The following is a 23,271-nucleotide window of genomic DNA, read 5'->3' as shown; positions in this document are numbered from 1 at the left end:
GTAGAGATGTTACGAATCCCAGAGCAGGCCTGCAAATGTGTCTGTTTATTTTTCCTGAAGCCAGTGAAAGACCATCTTGATGCCGCCACTCTTCAAAATTTAGAAACCACAGAAGACATTTTGAGTTACATTATTACTTTATTTTCCTTTTTTTAAATGTAGCATTAAAGTCATCCAACATACAGATATTCCTACGGCTCCTTACACATTTTATTCTATCTAAAGTTAAGTATTTTAGCTATGAGATGACAAAAATCATCCCACTAAAATGGCAACACTTCTGAAAAATGGGTTTCATATTTACTGATGAGAAATCGACTCCCCATCTACCCCCACAAAAACTCCTTCAGTCCAGAGCTGTAGAAAGACAGTTCACATCCATGACTAACATGTGGGACCCATACAGAGAGGGCTCCAAAACAGCAAGCTATGGGGTTAAACTTCTGTAACAAGCAACTTCTTTATTTGTACAGAATATGAATACACAGGAAAAGCATCACTCTCCTTTTAGGCCTTTTATTAGTGTGTTTCGCCTCCACCCAAGTTACTGCCTACCAAGCAGCTATGAAGAGTAAAAACCAACTGGTTTTAAGGCCCTGAAATGCATGCAACTTAAAATTCTCTAAAGCACACAATCAGTTCCCGGTCTCCGGGGCTGATTTTTTATTTCGTGGAGACTATGGTGCTGCTGGGTTTGCAGCTGTGTCTGTCGTGCTGCTGGGGTTTGGAGCTGCTGCTGCTTTGGCTTCTGGCTGCTGGGTTTCAGTACTGGGACCTTCTCCATTTCCAGCACTTTTCTTGCTCTTGTCTGCTGTCACGGCACCCATCTCCATGATTTCCTGAAGTGGCTGATCGGTGTCAAGGGAGCTGGGCTGGAGTTCATAAACCTGGACTTGACCTGGGACATCTATTGCTTTCTGTTCAAGTTTTTCCAGGATGGTCTGAACCTTCCTGACACCATCTCTCCTGGCCTGGCGGACATCAGCGCGTCCTTCTGGGTCTACCGAATCCAGGGCCAGTAGCTCTTTGGTCAAATACTCTTCTATCATCAGGTACTTTTTGTCTGTCTTCTTGCCTTCAAAGTTGTCCACAGCCTGCTCCAGCCCTTGCACCTTCTCCAAGATGGCTTCTACTTTCAGCACACCTGGATGTTTTGGGGGTACCTCAGCTTCTCCTGGTTTTGGGGGTGTGGCTTCTGCAGGGGCAGGGCTGGGGGCTGCTCTCTCTTCTGCAGCCACGTTCTTGGGGGGAGAGGGGACGGCAGAAGGGGCCGGGCTGGGAGGACAAGGCACCGGAGCAGAGGGAACCTTTACTTCCACTTTCTCAGAGGGAGGCAGGGGCTTCTGCGAAACAGGTTGAGAATCCACCTCTTTGCGGATCACTTGAATCGGGATGTGTCCAGGAGCGAGATCTGGTCCAGCTGGGCCTGGCTTGCTTTCTGGTTTGTTTTCAGGTTGGGGAATAGGTGAAGGTTCTCGATGGGTCATGGGTTGCTGAGAAGAGGCAAGGACACAGAGATAGTTTTAATACCTGGCTGAGGGTCACAGGCAGTCGTTTGTAGCTAGTACTGACTAGAAGAAAACAGAAATGACTTTTTTAAAGTTTAATAGTATAAGAGGGATTTTCAAAGTCAGCCAAACCTGTTACAAAATTAAAATATGATATTCATCATGTATGTGACCAAACCATTGTTATGCTTCCGTTCGTTAACCTTGGTCTCTTGGTCTGTCATCTCTCACTGAATTTTTCTGGAGATGGTATTCTTACGGCAATGAAAAGAAAACCAATATAATTTTCAAAAATGAAAATACCAAAAACGCATGCTGACGGCTGAGTTACTTTACCTCAAAGCAAAGTCCTGGGTGACTCAGACTTTCAGGTGATGGAGCCAGGGAATAGTAATGGCCACTTGGCCCCCTTCATCACCCTGTGTGACAGTCTCGGCTCAGGGTGTGGCCTTCCCATCTCCTGTTTCAGAAAAGTTATAATCGTCTTTTTTTTTTTTAAAAAAAAAAAACCTATGACAGCCTTGTGGTTTCTGCCCAGACTGATGTATTTTTTGAGAATAAGCAAGATGCTGAAAATGGGTAATGCAGTAAGAATTCTGCCTGGACACATCTGTGCCAGAGCTAACATTCAGCAGTGCAGAATCTCTGCACTGACTACATTGGCTACAGAGGCTGAGATACTCTTTAATGTGACTATAAGCTATAGCGATATTTTAAAAAATGAACTATGCTTGAAACAGAAACATCTTGGTTCACCTAGCATTTAAGTGAACATCTAAAACCCCCTTAAAAATCTCACACACTGATTTAATCAACTGGGAAATAGGAGTTGGACTACATTATTTCTAAAGTACTCCATATTAAAAACTCTAAATCCCACTATAAGGTTCAGTTAGGTCAAATCTCTGCAAGCCTCTAAAAAGGGATTTCTAGACAAGCTATAAAAGGGAGGCCACTACAAACAAATAGGGTTAAGTGGAAATAGGATTAAATATTGTTCCACCGATTATAGAAAATATTGATAATATGGGAAAGGTATGAGAGGAAACATCTCCAGCTTTGCAAATGGGCACTTCTTTCCCATTTGAAAGGAATACTGAGTCTGAGTAAGGATCTGATGGACGCTTGGCTGTTTTGTTTGAACACCAGTAGCTTCCTTTTCCATCAAATCTCTTCTGCCAACCAGAAATGCTTAACTTTGGCCCTTAGCACTCATGAACCAGCCACACGCCTCTTCTTGGGTTTTAAAACAATGGCTGAGTAAGTGACTTTGGAAACACTTAAGAGGGGGTGCCCTATGGCTTGTACTCTTCAAAAATGTCAAGGTCATGAAAGCAGAGAAAGACTGAGAACGTGTTTTCCAGATTAAAGGAGACTAAAGGAAAACGACATCTGCGTGCAGTGCTCGTGATCCTACATTAGATCCTGGAACAGGAGGAAAATGCTATAAAGGAGATCTGAGAAGTGACTGCGTATGAGACAACAATGTTTTAAGGACGTTAAACTTCCTGCATCTGATAATTCTACTGTGGGTATGAATGAGAAGGTCGCTCTCTTAGGAAAATATCTGCTGACATATTTAGGGGTACTGGACATGATATTTACAATTAAACCTCAAACAAAAAATACAGATAATATATGGAGAGAGGAAAAGATGACAAAGCAAATGTAGCAAAATGTTAACAGTAAATATGGGTGAATCTTTGCTTTCATGACCTTCATATATACTGGACTTCTCTTCTGTAAGGTTGAAATCATTTCCAAATAAAAAAGCAAAAAAACAAACAAACAAAAAAACCATAAAAGGAGGTGTTCTGTTTGAGGGCCCTGAACAGTGTCACCATCTGTAGTAAGAAGATGCCCTGCATTTGTTTACAGGGCACTTTCCTTTTAAAAACTGTGACCAAGGGACTTCCCTGGTGGCGTAGTGGTTAAGAATCCGCCTGCCAATGCAGAGGACGTGGGTTCAAGCCCTGGTCCGGGAAGATCCCACGTGCCATGGAGCAACGAAGCCCGTGCGCCACAACTACTGAGCCTGCGATCTAGAGCCCGCGAGCCACAACTACTGAGCCCACGCACCACAGCTACTGAAGCCCATGCGCCTAGAGCCCGTGCTCCGCAACAAGAGAAGCCACCGCAGTGAGAAGCCCACGCACCGCAAGGAAGAGGAGTAGCTCCCGCTCGCCGCAACTAGAGAAAGCCTGCACGCAGCAAGGAAAGCCCAACGTAGCCAAAAATAAATAAATAAATGTAAAGGCACTTCCACAATGTTGAAAAATAAATAAATATTTAAATAACAATAAAAAATAAAACCTGTGGCCGAGAATTCACTCAGCAGCTGAGCGGCCCCGGCTGCCGAGTGTTCTTCGGCTAAAACTAGAAGACTTCCTCCCCCAGGAACCAGTGCCTGCACGTCTCTACTGAAGGATAAGTGGGCCCTGCCTGTAACTTTCACCAGGCAGGAAGGAAGGCTTCCCATCCGCCCAGCCAGCCAGGCATCGGCCAGGGAACGTGGTCCTCTACCGCAAAGGAGGAGAAAGGAGTAAGACATGCTCCCTGTGGCCAAGGTCAGAGCAGAGCTGAAGAGAGTGGATGAACACTTTTGGAATAAATGCACAGAATAATCAGAGCTGAACTGTAAGGGACTCATACTAGGCACCGTGGGAAAGATGAGGAGGCTTCGTGGAAGTGGCAACTGGCTTGTCCCCTGGAGGATGGGGACAACTTGGATTGTGAAGGCATGTCAGGAAGTGGGTCCAGCACAAGCAAAGGTACAAAAGAGGAGACAACAGAGTGAAGGGCCTGCAGAGTGCAGGAAGGGGTGTGAGTGAGGCAGGAGACGAGGCTGAGGGTGGGGCGTGGAGGGGCTGCAGGGCACTGCAAGGGTATGGTGGGCACTGAGACACCTGGGCCCCCCCCACAGGTGTGTGACGCTGTGTTCTGCCCGCCGTTGCCCACGGTGGTGGCTGGAGCTCTGCCCCTGAGGCAGCTGCAGCGAAAAATGAGCAAAAGCTGTAGAAAGCACTGGAGGTTCACAGCCCTCGCCTGCATTTCTGCTGATGACCAGCCGTTTTCAGGATCTCGCCCTCCCCCCCCAGTTACGTGCGTAAACCAGGAGGGGCTGGTGGGGCGGCGTGGGGTGGGGGGACCCAGGGCACCTGCACAGAGCTCCTCAGGCCCTGGAGAGATGCTGCCCCAGCTAGTCTGCCGACACCGACTCCCATACCTGAGGCCTGTCGACCACGGTTTGCACGCGGACGGACGGCGGGGTGTGCACCGGCGTGCTGCTTCTGGCTGGAGAGCCCTCCCGGCTGGACGCACCCCGGACGGGTGACCGGAACGGGGATGCTGCCCACACGGTCCGGGGCTCCCAGTCATCTCCCTGGATCTTGTGGTACACAGGCTGGTGGGTCTGGTATTCGCCCTGCTGAGCTGGGTAGTGGGTCTTCTGGGCTTGGTGGAAGGAGGGCTGGGCTGCCGGCCGGGTGACATTCTGCTCATGTATCACAGGGATGGAGATGTAGCCCCGGGGGAGCTGGTGACTGCCCAGGCTGCTCCTGCCAGAGGAGGAGGGCAGGCTGGCCGAGGAGGACGAGGATGAGCAGTCCGAGGCAGCCGGAGACTGGGATCGCTGCAAGACGCAAAGGGTGGATACACAGCCCCGTGAGCCACCGCTGTCTGGCCCTCCGACTCTGTCCCCGTCATGCGCCTGCTCTGGGCAGCAGGTTTAACATGACCTCCCGTCTGTAAGCCTTTCCATTTTCAAAATGTAGTGTTAAGACTGGGAGCTCAGGAGCCAAGAGGCCTGGGCTCAAATTCTTAACAGCTCAATGGATTTAGGAGCCGCGTTTAACCCCCAGCCCAGCCACTGGGCTGACCTGACAATTCGGTAAAATAACCTGTGCGTGTGTCCCAGCCCCAGCGCCACACACAGGAAGCGCTCACTACATTTTATTTATTGTTGTCACTGCATTTCCTCTTTCCGTAACTCTCTTCCTGCTTATCCACAGAGAACTCAGCTGGGCACTGGGAACTGTGTCCCCTGTGTGGACCGAGGCAGGCCAGGCCCCTTTCCCTTCCCGGCCACCTACTTTCTGTTCTAGAAAATCAGAAGGGTGTTTCCGCAGCTGGCTTCTACAGGCCCTGCTAGCTTAAATTTGTTCTGGTTTCTCTGACTGATGTGTCACTTTTGATTTTTACAACAAAAACATTACAAATTCAGGTACCGCTTCTCCAAGGAAGGGAAAAGAGCCTCCTGGTGTCCCACATTAACTATGATTTTTCATCCCCGGAGCAAGCATTTGTGCTCAAGAGCAGTGCAGGAGACACGATGGGATGCTGTGCAGACTGCAAAACCCAGAGGGCTTACGGCTCAGGATTCCTACTGGGGTCCACTGGCCTTCAAATCTCAGCTAAGAACTGGATTAAGAACCATTCTTTAGACATTAGTGCAAGAAGTGTCGGCTTCAGACTTAAAACCTGAAAAGCAGCTGCCTTCCTGACTCCTGATTTTACATTTCCTTTGAAACTGTGGACACTGTAAGGGCAGGTACGCGGTCTCATTTTCACGTCAGTACAGCTCCAAGCAGTTAATACTTACCTGTGAACACTGAACTGAATGAAATAACACAGAGTATCTCTGTATTTCTGATATAGAAAGCTCGGTGGGTGTACGTGAGGAGCCAGAAGGCCAGGCTTCCAGTCCCAGTGACACCACTTCCAACTTTGTGATTGTGGACCAAGCTGTTTACCCTTCTGAGCCCCAATTCCTTAACTACCAAAATAAACCATGATCCCTGCCCACCTGAAAAACCAACCTGTGAAACGCTGGGGGGACGCTGGGCTGTCTTGTAAGCGATCTTTGCTGGGTGACCTCTGACGCTGCGGGCCAGGCCCAGATGCCCCGCATCTCACCAGGCGTTGCCCTGGGCACCGCATCAGGGTCTGGGGCAGCCTAGGAAGCACAAAACCCGGCACCCCCGGGTCGCACCCCACAGGCCCGCGAGACAAGCCTCTCCTTACCTCAGGTCCATGGGAGGCTGGGGGCTGGGCTGCCGCAGCCGCTACCGCCTGTCCACACTGTTTATCTGGCTGGGTGGCTTCCGCCACTCCCCGCAGAGGTGACTGGGGCCTCTGCGGGGCCGCCGGGGCTACCTCGGTTTGGAAGCGCTGCGTCCCAGGCTGGGGGTAGGTGAAGACAGGATGTGGCTGCCGGCTCTGGGCACCGTCGTGGAGGACAGGGATGGGAATGTAGCCTGGCCGGAGCCGGGGGTACACGACGTGGCCTTCCCTCGTGGGCAGCGGCCTGGAGCCCTCCCTCGAAGGCCCATTTGCAGAGGATGCGGTTTCCTAAAATAAAGAGAAACACAGACCTGTTAGAAACTGGGAAGGAGACAGCCCTGAACAGGAGCAAGCCTGGCGCCGAGCACTCCGACCTTCCAGAGTGACCCTGGGTCCCACAGTGCAGCTGAGCACACAGAGTGTGGGTGCCTCCCCTGACCCCCCACTTCTTCCAGACGCCCCCGCCCCTACTGAAGCCGCTGTATGGGCAGCAGTTTAAGAATCAGAAGCATCCAGAGGAAGCAGGGGAGCCAAGGTAACTGTTGAGCATAAGAGAAATCCCAGTTTCCCAAACTGGTAAGACAGGTTTCTTTTCTGGGTGACACGGCGGCAGTGCATATAGGTGAGTCACTGACCGCCTCCCAAATCTTCAGACCCAGATCAGAAGGTGCGAGGAGCATTCAATTCCAGCTCCCTAAGCCACAGCCAGCTTCTCTGCTTTCTAAAAGGGCCTCATGTCTCCTAGCGATACAGACTCGTGCTGGACCCCAACGCAGGCCACAGCCTGGAAGTCTGCCGAGAAGGGGCGGCAGCGGGACGCTGCCTCCTCAGGAATATTTTCAGAACAAGCTGCGAGAAAGGGAGATACACAAGGAATGCAGAAGCAGCACAGGATGAGAACAAAACCCGGGGATTAATTGTGCTGGTCCTGTGATGCCAACAAAGCTTGCTTGGCGAGGAGCGGCTGGGTCTCTCTCATGTCCTCTCACGAAGCTCTCCCTTCAGCGGCCCGGCTATTTTGGGACCCTTGAGAAGGCCAAGTTCCAGATGTACCACAGAGAAAGATCTTGTTTCAGACAACAAGGCTGGCCCGTCACTCGCTGGGCAATGTCACTTCTCCCCAAGCAGAGGCTGGGCAACTGAAACCAGGGACCCCCACGGCTTCCGGTCCTGACGACCTCCTGAGCACTAGAGGGTCCTCTTACGGACGAGGGGGCTGAGGATTTGTGCCACTGCCACACACCCGAGTGGGTCAACTATTACGAAGGAGCATGATCCTTCCTCACGAGGCAGCCCTCTGAACTGCAAACGAACGCCAAGAGCTGAGGCTCTAGGAGCTTCAGGGTGTAACTCCCAGTGGGGCGAAACTGGTCACAAGTGGGGAAAGCCGAGGGCTGACCCTGGAACTTAGCCCTTTCAGACCCATGAACTGCTTGCCTCCTGCCGAGCCCCGCCCCAGAGGGCCTCCAGCACGAAGGAGAGGCAAGGGTGTTGCCATGTCCTTGGGGACGCCAGCAGACAGGCACTCTCAGATTAGAATACCCACGTGCTCAGGGCAGCGGCATTATTTTAGCCTGCTTAACTCAGGTCACCCAAGAGCAGGGAGTGGGTCCAGGCCTCACATTCAGAACCAAATTCCTGCCATGAGAGGGACACCAAAAGGGAGGCAGCAAGAGGGACCGAAGAAACGCCGTGCTGCTCGGAGCTGACTCACAACAGGCCGTCCGGGCATTTTCTCCACGCACTGGGCACCTTCCTTCCAGCCTGGAGCAGGGGCCTGGACGAGTGCCGGGGCATCGTCTCTGCGGGCTTCCTCCTGGCCACGCACAAAAGCAGAGCTGAGCAGCCAGCGGCCCTCATCCGCTGACTGGTCCCTGGTCAACGTCCTGCTCCCGAGTTGCTTGGTACCATGGGATCACCAAACCAGCAAGGCACGATCCCTGCCAACTGGGGGCTGCATGAAACAAACAGGGAGCAAAACTACCTGGAAAGCACAGGAGGCCCTGTGGATGGGGGACCGCCTGGGCTTTCCTAGTAGGAGGGGGCTTTCCTAGAGAGGATGCAAGTTCATTCTTACCTCTGTTAGTAACAGTTCTTTCATCTGGGGTAATTCTCTTAACCTCGGTGAGCCTTAATCCCCTTTTCTAGAAAATGAGCTAGCAACACCCACTTCATAGGACTGTCGTGAGGTTTTACGAGAGCACGTCAAGAGGGACGCCCCCCCCACACACAAAAAAAAGAGTGATGCCGGGAAGGCCAAAAGGCATGTGAATCCCCCCTAAACAGGCCCATGATTATGCTCCTCAGACCCCAAAGTGTCAGAGGAATCAAAGCTGAAGGACGAAGTTAACTGGTGGTGACCGGAGTAGAACGGTGACTGCACCTGGAGAAAACGGAGTCGTCTGGGAAGGAACTTTCGGAGGGGATGGAAACGTTCTCCGACTTTCTCTGGGTCGTGGTAAACGGGTGTACATCCGTGTCGAAGTCTCTCACACTGTCCACTTCCCTGGGACCCCCACACTGCCCCTCCCCTGCCACATTCCACCCACACTGTCCAGACCGAACAGGTGAGGGCTGCCACCCCCAGCATTGCCACACAGCCAGCTGCTGGCTGGGCCTCCACCTCAGACCCTCCCGGGGCCTGGAAGCCATACAGAGGCCTGGCTGAGGCTTGCCCGCTCCTGGGGGAAGCCCCCGGATCCAGAAGGTACTGGAGTGGGCCTGCCACGAGTTGTGCTTCTTATGCATCTCCCTGAGCATATTTTGTGCCTCAGCTGAAAAAGAAAAGGGAAGAAAAAGGAAGGAAGAAGGGAAGGCAGGCGGGAGAGCAGTTCCACCTGCCCCAGGGGCTGCGACAGCAGAGGCGATACCTGACCTGGTCTTGGGAGTAGTGGTCCGGGTCAGTGGAGGGAGCGTGCGGTCACCGCAGGCAGGGCTGGGGGTGTCAGGGGCCCAAGCTGGAAGGCAGGGTGGCTACGGGAAGCCTGGAGGCTGCTTTCCTACAGTCCTGAGGTCTGCACTCCTGGTTCCGTGTGAATTAACAACCCATTTATGCCATGTGATAAAACCCCACACATCTCTCATGATGGCCTCTGCAAGAAGGTGGGCTGCCTTGCCACTCTGGTGGGGGCTTTGTTTAGAAAACACTGCTTTAGGTAAGTTAAAAAAGACCACCTCACTTCTACAGAAGAGAAAACTAACACTTCTACGTGAATAATTTAAACTGAAAATGACACGCCCACCCATAACAAGGTCTGCACCACATGCTGACACCACCTCTGTTTCTACTCTCCTCTCATCAGAGCCCTGTCAACAACCAATGCTTCAGTTTTACTAACCAAAAAGCACTGCCCAAAAGAGTTAAATTGCCCTTCCTACCTTCTGTGGTGTTTTCATCACAGTCTAGTAAAAAAAAAAAAAAGACATAATTTTTTTCCAAGGAAAAAGTTTGGGTTTTTTTTTTGGCCACGCCACGCGGCATGTAGGATCAAACCCGCACCCCCTGCATTGGAAGGGCGGAGTATTAACCGCTGGACCGCCAGGGAAGTCCAAGAAAAAAGTTTTTAAAATGTTTAATATTTATAATTCTCCTAGAATATGACTAGAACATGTCTCCTCAGTCCTGTAAGAAGTGTCCTCGAGTTCAAGCCCAAGCCTACTGGTTATACCAACCAGCATATTTCATAGAGGAAAGGCACTACCTGCCTCACCCTGACTTCGCTGGGGACTGGGGACTCCGTCTCCTGGGGGTTGCACTTCTGTGTGACCCCGTGATAGGGACGGGGTGCCATCACAGTCACCAAGCAGATGACGGCCAGCCCTGCTTCCTCATCACCACCTGCCTAAGCTCCCTAGGGAGCAGTGACGGCATTACAGGAAGCGTTTTCCAATCAGCTCAGCTCATTATCCTTATCTGTGGGCAGAGCCATCAGGAATACATACACATGAAATCCAATTAGGAAATAAGAGCCTGACTTCCACTGCTTATCTCACTGCATTAATTTATGAAATGAACTGGTTCAAGCTTCTTCTTTGTGCATTGCATTAAAATCCCCTGCGGGCGCCAAACAGCTCCATGGGAAGGCCGGGATGAAAAGCAGGGAAAACTACCTCAGGTGAGCCAAAGTCTGCCCTATCGAGTACAAGGTATTATTACTAGACAAGCCTGGGGCCAGGTTCTGGGCTTGGATGAGCCCGCGGCTCACACAGGTCTTGTTTGCTTAAGAGCACAGCTAAACTTCACTACTGAGTTTTAGTAACAATGTGGGTGCTTAGGGGACAGCTAGGAGACTTGGAGAGAGGCTGCGCTTGGTCCTAAAGCTGACTCTGCTCTGAAATACGTGTGCTACGCAAGCAACTCACATCCCCTCCCGGGGCCTTAGTTTCCTCAGCTGCGAAATGAAGGGGAGGCCCAGATGTTCTGTAAAAGCAGTGGTCCTCAGACTCTAGGGGGCGTCCGGAGCGCCCAGGAAACGCAAAACGGTGCAGACGCTACGTTCAGACCCCAACAAAGTCTGACTCAGGAGGTGTGTGGGCAAGTCCAGCCCCCATGGCAGTGGGAGCACTGACCTAAAGGAGGTTCCTTGCAGCCCTGACGTTCTCCGTGACCTCTGATTCCAAGATCTCTTCTAGCTCTAAACACCTACATAAAGCTCAAAAACAAGGAAAAGCTGACGTGGCGGAAATCTAAAAATGACCACTCTTGACTGCACCCAGTTAAATCACATTAGAACTCTCTGGAATTCAAGGTGCCCCAAAGTTGCATGAACCAAGTGAAGAGGAGGAAGCCGCTGACCTTGCACCTTAAAAGCAGGGCGGAACCATAAACCCCGAAAACGGCGGCGCCCCTGTGAGCCCCGACCCCAGCTCCACGGTACAGTGCTCTTTCAAACGGGGGCTCGACACCTACAGACCACAGTCTGAACGAAGGGGAACAGCGACAAAGGCCACTCTGAGGGCTGCCCTGCAGCACCTCCGCCTCAACAGCCTGGAGTCCTAAGTAGGGCACCGATTCTATCAACTGGGTTTTTAGGCCAGAAGAGTCTCACGCCTGCCAGGCAGTGACTTTTACTAAAGACACTTCAGAACTCCTAAAACAAGGAAAAAAAGATGGCGGACAATAAGAATCCTGGGACTCCCCATTTAGCGAGGACGTGGATCAAAATAAAGTGGCTTGGGGCTTCCCTGGTGGCGCAGTGGTTGAGAGTCCGCCTGCCGATGCAGGGCACACGGGTTCGTGCCCCGGTCCGGGAGGATCCCACATGCCGCCGAGCGGCTGGGCCCGTGAGCCATGGCCGCTGAGCCTGCGCGTCCGGAGCCTGTGCTCCGCAGCGGGAGGAGCCACAACGGTGAGAGGCCCGCGTACCGCAAAAAAAAAATAAAAATAAAATAAAGTGGCTTGGCTTGCCTCTTTCAGGCAGGAAGCAAAACAAAAGAAAAACTTCCTTCTCAAGCACACATAGAGACCTGAGCTTCAACATCCTACCAAAACTTTCCATTTGGTATTACAGGCCACAGACATGAAATAAGGTATCGCCAATGTGATATATAAAGAGATATCTACATCCCCACAGCCGAACTCAAAGTTCCCACTGGAATGTGGTAAAGGGTCTCTTCCACTGCCCCCAGCCCTGTTTGGGGCATGTAATGGACTTTGGGCATATTCTGCATAATAAGTGAAGTCCACATCCACCGAAGTCTGTTTACAGCACTCCTAGTGAGACAAGAGTCTGTGCTGTAAGCAACCTAGTCCCAGGTGCTTGGAGGTTTTAACTGATATGCCCTGTTATTAAAGTATGTATACTTATCTACAAAGAGTTATAGATGTAGAAAATAAACTTATGGTACCAGGAGGTAAGGGATGGGGGAGGGATAAATTGGAAGATTGGGATTGACACATACCCACTACTATCTATAAAATAGAGAGCTAATAAGGACCTACTGTATAGCACAGGGAACTCTACTCAATATTGTGTATTGGCCTATATGGGAAAAGAATCTAAAAAAGAGTGGATATATGTGTATGTATAACACATTCATGTTGCTGTACACCTGAAACTAACACAACATTGTAAATCAACTATACCCCAATAAAAATTAAAAAAAAAAAAAGTATGTATAGTTGATCCTGGGATTACTCAGATGGGTGTCCCTATGGGCTTCTGCTAGGGAAAAGCACATTTTAAAGATGTGCTTAAAATGAGAGAGATGAGCCCCTGTTTTCAAGTTGCCATTCGGGACTCCAATCCCGCCCTGCTGCTCGCCAGGTGTGTGCCCTCGGACAGGACTCCTTGCTACTAAGACTCAGTTCCCCCAGCTATAAAAATCCCCATGCCTTCCAGGGCTTTTTGCAAGATTTACGTGAAATAAGGCATGAGAAAGTCTTTGTAAACTCTGAGCTGTCCCATGCCCTATACAACTACGTTCCTCCATTCCACAAATAGTTATTGACGAACCCAGCTTTTTCCCAAGCAACAGTTGGTTGGGCCTATTGTTTACAGAGTTGTGAATTTGGCTTTAATTCTTCAGTGATCTCACCAAGTTGGTAATGAGCCTGTTGGAGTCTGAAGCCCCTTTATTGAGAGTCTTAAGAGCGCTAAATAGCAGGGATGACACTTTCTCTGCTAAGAAATGTATCTAAAGTTTCACAACCTGGAAGCAAACACAGCTAAAAACAACTCTAGGGGCCTGAGCCCTAAACTCCCCTCTCCCTTCAACAGGCCCCAGGCGCTGAAGGGGTCTGCCTTGCAGACGAACTCACCTGAGGAATCAACACGCAACCTGCAGTGACTGTGGTTCCTGCACACATGCCCCTGAGACCCAGGGGAAAGAGCCAAGCCAGGCTGGCGTCTGGGAGTAGAACATCTGCTGGTGTCGCCCTAATATTCTCAGTGTGTCCCCCCAGGGCATATAAGCAGTCTCCAGGCCACAGCTGGGTATGTCCCCTGCGGGGGAGAGCGCTCGGGGCTCAGAGTCCCCCATGGGACCCCTGGACCCCTCCTCAAGGATACCATGGAGCAGATGTGGCCCAAGGTCACATGGGAAGTGACTGCAGAACCAGGAAGAGAATCCCCGGTCACTGGGGTTCAGCTCCTGAGCTCAACGGCTTCAGGGAAATTAAAGACTACCTACTTCCTCTTCAGGAGAAAAAAAAAAAAAAGGGTAGGGATCAATCTAAAGGCATAAATCACAAACGGAAAAGTACCTGAAATTTCCATATTAGGAAGCGAAATCTTGTCTGAATTTAGATAAAGAGACCTCTTCATCCCCATGGACACATTTCCATGGGTTTCTCAAGGTTCTTTCTCAGACTCAGGTAGAACACTGTTCAGTCACTGGGCTCCTCCATCTGTGAGATGTCAACCATGCAAAGCATCTGTTGTTATCAGGGTGCTGGGCTTCACTGGACATGTATTTTGTACAAAACACCGTTTCGCAAAAGAAAAAAATCTCAAATTCATCAACCACAGCTCCGGCAGGGGGAGACTCTGACAGATGGTGGCAGTCTTGGGGAGATTGCTGGAGGGACTCCTCCCCCACCCTAAGCAGCTTCTCAAAGCATTCCTTCCTCAGCAACCACCCTCCCCCAAAAGGGTGGTGGCAATTAGAAACCCCCTGCCTCTCTCCTTCCACCCACGGTGACATTTCCCCCACTTAGGAGGGCAGGGTCCAGTACACCTGTGCAGACGGCCAGCCCCTCGTTTAACGTGGCTCCGTTTCCCCGCAACACCACTGGGCACCTGGTCGGTCCTCAGGCCTGTGCAGAGACTTGGAGGGAGAGCCCCGCCTCAAGCAGTCGGGATTCAGGGTAAACACAGCGCTGCCTGCGGAACACAGGATACACAATTCTGCTGGCCCATCTTGGGCACGGGATCTGGGGTGAGTCCACAGGCTGATGAGGCTGTGGGCTGCAGGTCTGGCTGAGAGCCTTCATCTGCCCTCACGCTGAGTTACTGCCCAGCACCTACCACCCCCACGAGGGACACAGGAAACCCCCGGGAAGGGTGCTGAGGGTGTCTGGACACTGGTGGAAGGAGAGTGTCAGCTAAAGTGGTCCAGGGGCGATAAGAAGAGGCCTTGTCTTGGGAAACGAGACTTCATACCCATCTGGGAACCAAGAGACCCACGTCCAGCCAGCACTGTCCACTCTGTGGGAAAGCCAAGCGCCTGTGAATCCCCTCCGACTTCTTGGCGAAGACTGGGACTGTCGCCACGGACCACACACATGCCTCAGGTCAGGCCCTGGCTCATCACTTTCCCGATCCTTACGACCCTGCTGGACAGGTACTGGTGTATGCCCATTTCTCAGAAGGAGAGACTGAGGCTCGGGGAAGGTGAGTGATTTACCTGAGATCACCAGAACCCAGGTCTGTCAGACGCCAAGGCCGGGGGTACGTTAACCCTTTCACTATTCCTGCCACCCCTGTACACTGTGTGATAATTATTGGCTAATGTCTCCAAACCCTTCACTTTCTTGGGGTGAAATGCAGCAGGAGGGAAAGCATTTCATTTCGCCCGGTTGGAGCTGGGCTGAGGCGCAGACCTGGAACATTCAGTTCGAGTGTGGTCTCGGTCAGGGAGCCAGGGCTCGATGCTGAGTCACTGCCTGGCTGAGGCAGGGCAGCGGGAGCGGGGCGCACCCCTGAGTCACCACAGCCCCAAGACTCCACACAAGCCCAGCATGGGGCCTCTGCAGGGACAGAACCCAGGTCTAGCCCAGCAGGAGAGCGGGTCCTGCTCTGACACTCAGGGTCCATGGGATAATCTGGAAGATTCAAAAGCGATGTGGCTGCCTTCTCTGCCACACACGTCCTTTCCTTTCTTCCTGCCGTTTCCATTTCTAAACTATTCATTCTTTCTTTCTTTCTTTGTCCAAGAAGAATTTTTAAAATAACTGAAAAGAACAACAATTCTACTTTAAATTAAATTAAATTTTCAAGAAACTGAGGAAGTTACTTCAAAATAGGAAATGTTTGCTCTTCAAAAGGATGCTAAGGCATTTTCAGGGGAAAGTCTCGCCTCAATCACTGGGGACACAGCTCTGCGCAGGGACTCAGGAGGCACACTGTTTACAGGCTCCTAATGTAGGCAGCAGGCAATCTACCATCCTGGGCGCTTCAGAATTGACAGTGAATAAGAGGCTTCGCTCTGCAGCGTCTGATCTTACTGCCAGCCTCATGGACAAAAAAACTGGAGAGAGGCTCCTTCCGTGGCGCCGGGGCTGCTCTCTGCCGCTGTGGCTTAGTGGCGTCTGGCTGTTGCCAGCAACCGGCCTCCCCGGCAGGCCTGCTCCAAGACGCTGTGTCACTGGCGGGGACAAAAAAGAGCTTCTCCAGACCCGTAAGGATGAATTTAGGGAATCAATACCAAAGTCCCCTGTGGAGAAAAGGCCATTCAGAAATTCAATAAAAAGGAACCGGCTCCCGGGAGACATTGGGGAGCAGAAGACAACACTGCTTAGGAACCAACAGGAGGCTTCCCGCAACACGCTCTTCAGTAAGGGATGCTTTCCTTCAACCAGCCTGTCCACTCTGGAGCCCAGGCCCATGTTTTACTCTTCCCCACGCAGAATCCTTCACACACTGAGCCTGTAGACCCTGCCGGGCTCTGAGAGGCAGAAAGGGGAAAGAGACGCAGGCTGTGCCTCTGGGACTCCCAGCCCACAGGGACGTGACCCCAAGGCAAACTAGAAAAGTGCTGCCTTTTGGAAGAAAGATTGGAATGGAAGTAATGTGGAGTCCAGAGCAGGGACAGCCTACTTCACCGGAGAGACGGAATAAATGCTTTGTGGAAAATGGCACCGGAGGAGGCAGCACTGTCCTCTGTGTGGCCTTTAACACCATGACTTACAGAGAGCAGGTGCTCAAAAATGTCGGAAGAGATGAATGAGTGAAGACTGGGGGCCATCTTCTAGGTTCAGACCCAGGCTCAGGAAACGAGCCAACATTTCTGATCGGCTGTAAGAGATGGACTCAAGGCTGTTTATCCGCAGAACTGTGCCTGGCGAGCTCGGAGCATAAAGGACTGAGTATAGAGAAGCAGCCAGGTCCACTAGCGGCAAGCCTGTCTGTCACCTGGGGCGGGGGTGGGGGCGGGGTGGTAAACCTCTGGCTACAACAGCCTTTCTGTTTCGTCACAGCTGACAGGCCAGGCACATCCTCTCTCTCCAAGTCTGTTTCCTCATGCATAAGGTGAGCCTGACAGCTTCCACCTTAGTGAGCTGCTTTGAGGATTTAAAGAGAGGTTTGGAAAAGCACCCACCTGCGTCTGGCACATAGCTATAAATATGTTGACAGACAAAAAAATAGCTCATCCCTTCCTGAAGAAATTCTCTCTGCTTAAGCTTTTACAAGCTGCCTGGCTTGCTGAGAAGCTGCCGAGGCCCCCAGAGAAATCGTCGTAGAAATATGTGAAGAGTTTAAGACACCAGATAGCTCCCGCAGCTGCACACGCCGAACAAGGGCTAGAGGTCAGCTTCCACATCTGCAGAAGGAGGGGATCCGGAGCCTAGCTTCAAAAGTCCAGCTGTGAGTCTGAGGGCTGAGGCACAAAAGGGTGTGTAGACTTGATTCCCGAGCAATGGGGAGCCGGGAGGGGCTGGAGAATTCCTCAGTCAGGTAGGAGAGAGGTCTCCTCGGTGTCCATCAGCACTAGAGGGTCCTCGGAGGTTCCTAATAAGCAAGGCCTTTGTCTCCTGCTCCCCGTTTTTCTATATAAGGTGTCTTAAATATGTAAGAGCAACATGAAAACAGCAAAACTAGGAAGGAGAAAGAGTAGGTTTGGGCTACGCACGGTTTCTTAATTTTTATGAAAAATACCAGATCATTTTAAAATGTCAATAGGAAGTAACAGACATGCGGAGTGGTTTATATAAGGCAACTGTGTGTCATTCCAGAAACGAGGACAGTGCTAATCAAGCCTCATGGGTGGTATGAAGCCTTCTGACTCACAGGCAGCCCAACAGCAACAAACAACCAAGCCTTCCCGGCCCTGGCTAACGTCAAACGCTGCCACGGTTCCCAGGCACTGACTCTACCCTTGTAAAGGGTAAATGTACTCCACAAAACAGGAGACAAGTTTTGCTCAGTTCTTGCACAAGCCAAACACAGACTGTTCTTTAGAGGGAAAATGAAGGTCCCGGATGAGCTGGACTCATAAGGCATCTGGCCATGTTCTTTATGCACCCCCAGCAAATCACTGTTCATCAGTCACAAAGAAATGGGCTCCAGAGTAACTGCAACTTGCTGGAGATACAAAGGAGAGAATGGCCGCTCACTTCCTGACTATGTTCCAATTCTAAGAGGCACAGGAGCTTGCAGTCAATCTGCAAAGAACAAGGTGATCTCATCTTTAAGAAAATTCAGGAAGCTCCGCTGAACATGAAGGGGAAGAAATGGGGCTCTACTTCAGTCGACATTCAAAACATTTCCGATTTCCTCTGAAAGGATGTTCCTACTTGTCTCGCACAGAGCCTGCGGATAATCTGTCAAATTACTGTGGTGAGATTCTGCCGGCAGCGGAAGACAAGAGGGAGAGACTCTGGCTTGCTTCTTCCTGGGGTTCAGGAGGGTCTCGGGACCACCTCCCCACACCCGGCACTGGCACCCCACCAGGCTCCACCTCTCCCCATGCCACCCCTATGTTCGTTCCCAGAAGCCACGCACCGGGTGAGTTTCACCACGAAGGAAGGGAGGCTCCGGTGATGGCTCTGCAGGTTAGATGTTGAGCAGGCCCCTTGAGGATGCCAAGGCCTACGCAGGCGCACGTGAAGTCACAGCTCCCCTGCCCCCCTAAGAAGTGGGATCATTGTCCTCCGGTGGCTCCCAAATGCCAGACTGCCGGAACCAAGAACCAAGAGGGAAGCTTTTCTGACATACAGATTTCTGGGCCCTACCCTGAGCAACTCGGATTGAACAAGGGGGTACCCAGCTGGCAACGTTTGTTCTTAAAAGGCTTCCCTGGAGACTGCCAGGCTTGGGAATCCGTGCCGGGGACCTCCAAGACCGGCAGAGCTAGAACAGCCCTGCTCCTCCAGGGAGGAGGGTCTCGCTCTGGTCGCAGGAAGGATTGTGAGGGAGCAGCACAGCGCCACACTCCAAAATATCTGGCCTCTGTTTATTTAGCAAGAGAGCCTGGAGGAGTGGCTGCACAGAAACTGCACATCCCCTGATTCCAAAGTGGACGTCAAGCTCTCTGCCAGAGACGGGGCCTGGACTGGTATGAAATTGCCAGGAGATTAGTGGGAAGCCCACGTGTGCAGAAAATCGATATCCGGGAAGACTGCAGGTTCAGTTGCTCAGAGTGGAGCTGGATTAAGCCCAAAGCCTTTGCCTCTAGCTGTCCTGCCTCTGCAATGAAGGGCAAGACACTTGCTTTCAGTTGCCGCCTCTGTAAAAATGGGATGAAAAGTCACTCTAACCACCTCAGGGGAATGAAAGAGGATCAATCATAAGACAACAGAGGATTAGACTAAACCAAAGTTCTAATCTTTATCTTCCTTCCACGAAAGCCATTTCTGTACCTACATGGTTAAACTGTAAACACCCGGAAGCTGTCTTCTCCAGAAGAGGGCTTTCTCTGTTTTTCATGCTCAATGAATAGCTCTTTATTGATTGACAGCATCTCCTCTTGAAAGTAAGGACGCTCAGAGGGTCCTCTTAGCTCAGTTCCTCTAAAATCACCCTTTGTTTTCTGCCAGAGCCCTTTTCTCATTCCACATTAAGAAACCAAATTTCGAATATAAAGTAACAGTGAAGGATTTTCCATTGTATTTACTCTGAAGTAAGGTGTCATTCATATAAGTGAAAGTGAATTAGTCACACAGATGTTCTGTGTATATCAAAGCACAGTCTTGAAAGCAATGAAGCCCAGAGCTAATGAACTGAATGTTAGTTTTCTCCCTATGTTTTGGTACCGTGCTGAGAAATCTCAAGTAATTAATTTGGTAAAGAGAGCTCTTTTCTTGAGTTGATCACATCCAGCCATCACCATCTAAGTAGTCACAGAACAGAAGTCAGCCACCCAATACTTGATGGTTGGGAGGACACAAAAATTATCAAGTATTCCAGCCTGCACGCTTCATAGTTTCATAAAAATTTAAGACACTTCTACCTTCCTCTGAACAGATACACTGCCTCTTATCGACTTTTCAGTGTAGTTCTCTCTTTGCTCTTGGTACTAGCTGAGTGGCCTTTGGAAACACACTTGAAATCTCTGGGTTGTTTTTTGTGTTTTTTTATAAATTTATTTATTATGTGGGCTCCGTAGTTGTGGCTCACGGGCTCTAGAGCCCAGGTTCAGTAGTTGTGGCGCACGGGCTTAGCTGTTCCAAGGCGTGTGGGATCTTCCCGGACCAGGGCTCAAACCCGTGTCCCCTGCAGTGGCAGACGGATTCTTAACCACTGTGCCACCAGGAAAGCCCCTCTCTGGGTTTCTTTCTCAGAGAAATAGAGGCTGGGGTAAAAGGTCTTTAAGGACCTTTTTCCACTTTAAAATTCTGACTGTTAAATTTTCAAATCAACTTTTCCAGCATCAGACTTCTGATTTAGTAGCTTGCATTTTCTACTTGTCAAGAACAATAATAGTAACTCAACCTGTTTTCTTCCCCCTTGAAAAAGTTTATAAAACCACAGCCTAACCCATCCACTGTACAGATGCACGAAGATCTCAACGTGCTGAGTGAGTTTCATGTTGGAAACAAAGCGCCAGCAAGGCGGGACTTAACCCTGCACTCACAGTGTATGTGTCCAAACCTGATCTTCGCTCACCACCAAGGATGCCAGCGGATTCCGACTGTCCCTGTCTCTATAGGAAGGAAGCCTCAAAATGATACTTTTTTTTGTTTTTTGTGTTTTTTTGCCCACAGTAAAGATCTACGTCCTTGCAGGCCGCAGTAACAGAGCTGGTTTGAAATGAGCATCAGTTTCACTCAATAATGGGCCGAACAGACAAGCAAAAAAGCATATATGGTTACGCCCATCCCAGCTAATTATAGCCTCTGGTACTAATTTTCAGAAATAAATATACAACTAATTTCTTATAAATGTAAGCTGCTGAATTTACAATGTCTCACTGTTGGGCACCAGTCTTATAAATATCTTTAGGAAAAAACTGCATAAAAATGAAGGTGGATAACACAGATCTTTCTTCTAAAATAATGATTTATAAAGCATTTTTAATTTTGTGAATTTTTAAATCTTCAAAATAACTTATTAACTCTCTATGACTTTTATTTTTATTTTGCCCAGACAATGTAACACTACCCTTTAAGTATATTTCTTTTTGTCAAGCTTTATATTTTGAAAAAGTTCAAATTTATAGAAAATTACAAGAGTAGTACGATTAATTATAATTTTTTAAGTTAACAGACTCATTCCAAGCTCCTATTTTCAAATTTTCATGCTTCTAAGGATTAAGAAGTATATATCCCTGCATATATGTAAATGAGGCATCCTTTTAATACAAAAGTATTACTACACAGTTATTTGTGTATTAGAAACAAATCCTAGGTATTTTAGTAACATAACAAGGAAGGGAATGTATTGCCATTTAAAAAAAAAAAGTCTCTTTCTTGCCAGTGTGAGGCAATGTCTAAGGCAATAGCCAACTAGGAGACAGTCCCACATCTTTAGTTTAGAAACTGCCTGGAAGAACAGCATCTTGTTTTTAACAAGTCATACTAGAATATATTCTTAGTGAAAACAGTTTCAACCAATAATACAATTTTAATTTCAAATACAGAATGGGGAAAAAAAAAGGAATGAATTTACATCCAGTCTCCTGAGTCACTCTGTGCCTGAGATGGGAGGGTGAAGTCAAGACACCTTCAATCGAATTCAGGAACTTCAGGGGGTAAAATTCCTAACAGACCCTAAAAGACCCCCACCCCAGCTTGCCAATGGCCCCCCGGCGTCCGCCAAAGTACGGTCAGCAGGGTGAAACCAGGATCTCGGTCTTGGAAGCCGGGCGGAGGCCGCGGCGGGGCCTGGCCCGGGCCTCCGATGCTGACCAGGCCGGCCTCCCCTCGTCTCCTGGCCCACGGCCCCTCGAATCGAGCCGGTGGACCGGACCCGGCGCCACCGCGCGGGTCCCACTTCCCGCCAGACCCCCGGAAACCAAACGCGACCCAGGGAGGACAGTCCTCTCCGGGACCTGCCCCCCGCCCCGACGCCGGCCATGGGAGGGGGCTCGTTGGGGGGGCCAGCAGGCCGACCCCCTGAGAGCTGGTATCCTTCTGGGGGGTCCGTGCGTCCCAGGTGGCCTTCACTGACCTCCGGGGCACCAGCTCAGGCGGGCTACGGCCGGCGGGCACCTGGCGCCTCGCGTCCCCGCAGCCCGGCCCAGTCCAGCCGCCCCCTACGGCCCTGTGCCGACCGCTGGCCGTCGAGGGGGGGCCGCTGACCCGGCGGCCTGCGGCGCGGGCCCTGCTCACCTTGGGGACCTCGGGGGGCACACGCGGGTCGTTCCACGTCGTGGTACGGCTATTGTGGTCCACGAAGAAGGGCCAGCCGGTCTGCGGGTCGATCTTGATTTCCCAGCCAGGGGGCAGGGGGTCGCGGTCGCCGGCGCCGCTGCCGGACGCCATCTGCACCATGGGCGAGTGGGTGGCAGCGCTCATGCTGGGTCGGGGTCGGCCCAGAGGGGCGGCCGCCGGGGTGCCGGATCGCGGGGTGCCGGGTCACGGGGTCGCGGGGTGCCGGACCTCCAGGTGCAGAGTCGCTCGCTGGCCGCGACCGGAGCTAGAGTCGTGCGCGCCGCCGACGTGTCCGGGAAGCCGGCGCTGGGCACCTTTATGAATTAAAGGAGGGGGTGACGTGGCCGGAGAGGGCTGGAAGCGTCTGGAAATAGCCTCCTCGCTGCCAAAGGGGAAGGAGGAGATAAAGGGAGGTAGCAACTGGCCGGCTAGAAACTTCTGGTCCCATCCAGATAAGTTGGCGGCGGCGCCGCTTGGATGTGGAGCTCCGCCCTGAGTCATCAGCTATAATCGTGGCGGGGCGGGGCGTGGGCAGGGCGTGGGCGGGGCCTCGGCCAGGCCGCCCCTCCTCCACCCCTCCACCTCCTCCCCAGCCCCAGCTTCCCCGGCGGGGGTCCCCCGGCCGAGATGGCCCTGGGGTGGGCCCGGTGCATCCGCGGAGTCGGCGTGCCGCCGGCCGGCAGGACTAGCGAGCCCCGCGGACATCGTCTGTGTGTCCTGGGCCGGTTTCGGTTTTCAGACTCGTTCCCTCTTCTTCGAGCCGCATGGGTGTTCCCGAGACTGGCTCCTTCGTATAAAAACAAAGTCATCGTTAACCTTTAAAGTCGCTGGATTTAAACTCGAGTCTGTCCCACCTCCCCTTTGCATCCCCATATACTGATACTCCAGGATATTGGCGTCCCTCAGTTACGTTTTAATCACTTTTTTCCATAGGCTTAAGGGCCGTCCGGAAGGAGCTCTGGAATGTTGATCCGACACCATCACCAAGCCAGGGAGAAAATGGAAGTACAAATGGAAACTCACCTGCCTTTCTTTCGAAACCTAAAGAAAGATTGCATCAGCGCATGGTTTTATGCTCCCGAACCTCAAAACTCAAATGTGGAAACTATCATTGCATTGAACAACTTTAAAGAAAAAAAAATATTCTTTTGGGTTTGGGTCTTTTTTATGGTGGAAGTTGGTTCTTGCTATCTTAATTTGACCTTCATTTGGAAAGTAGGGGAGAATTCA

General features: G+C 51.0%; 1 protein-coding gene across 5 annotated transcripts; it reads right to left on the bottom strand.

Annotated features, from left to right (window-relative positions):
* Nucleotides 1-118: 118 nt before the first annotated feature.
* On the bottom strand, nucleotides 119-23,049 carry BAG3 (BAG cochaperone 3). 5 transcript variants are annotated; one of them, XM_033420900.2, is made up of 6 exons: nucleotides 22,952-23,049; nucleotides 22,000-22,828; nucleotides 8,284-8,385; nucleotides 6,531-6,857; nucleotides 4,735-5,139; nucleotides 119-1,493 (listed from the first exon to the last, which is right to left on the bottom strand). In XM_033420900.2, the coding sequence occupies exons 2-6, from the start codon at nucleotides 22,183-22,185 to the stop codon at nucleotides 678-680; spliced, it is 1,836 nt and encodes a 611-aa protein (XP_033276791.2). In that variant the 5' UTR covers nucleotides 22,186-22,828; nucleotides 22,952-23,049; the 3' UTR covers nucleotides 119-677. The 5 variants fall into 5 exon arrangements, with proteins under 5 accessions (XP_033276791.2, XP_033276793.2, XP_049553381.1 ...); XM_033420902.2 differs by having other exon boundaries at nucleotides 22,963-23,036; XM_049697424.1 differs by lacking the exon at nucleotides 22,952-23,049 and adding an exon at nucleotides 13,774-13,917 and having other exon boundaries at nucleotides 8,284-8,523; nucleotides 22,000-22,139.
* Between the last annotated feature and the right edge of the window lie 222 nt (nucleotides 23,050-23,271).

The sequence above is a fragment of the Orcinus orca genome, chromosome 14, assembly GCF_937001465.1.
Source record: "Orcinus orca chromosome 14, mOrcOrc1.1, whole genome shotgun sequence".
In the NCBI taxonomy this organism is placed as follows: Eukaryota; Metazoa; Chordata; class Mammalia; order Artiodactyla; family Delphinidae; genus Orcinus; species Orcinus orca.
The sequence above is the reverse complement of the archived record's forward strand: the minus strand, read 5'-3'. Positions and strand labels throughout refer to the sequence as shown.

Coding starts and splice junctions, on each gene's coding strand:
- BAG3 (XM_033420900.2), bottom strand. CDS start 22,185: ATGAGCGCTGCCACCCACTCGCCCATGGTGCAGATGGCGTCCGGCAGC. Junction 8,386..21,999: donor TGCCCCCCGAGGTCCCCAAG/GTGAGCAGGGCC, acceptor GTGCGTGGCCAG/GAGGAAGCCCGCAGAGACGA. Junction 5,140..6,530: donor CAGCCTCCCATGGACCTGAG/GTAAGGAGAGGC, acceptor TGCGTCTTGCAG/CGATCCCAGTCTCCGGCTGC.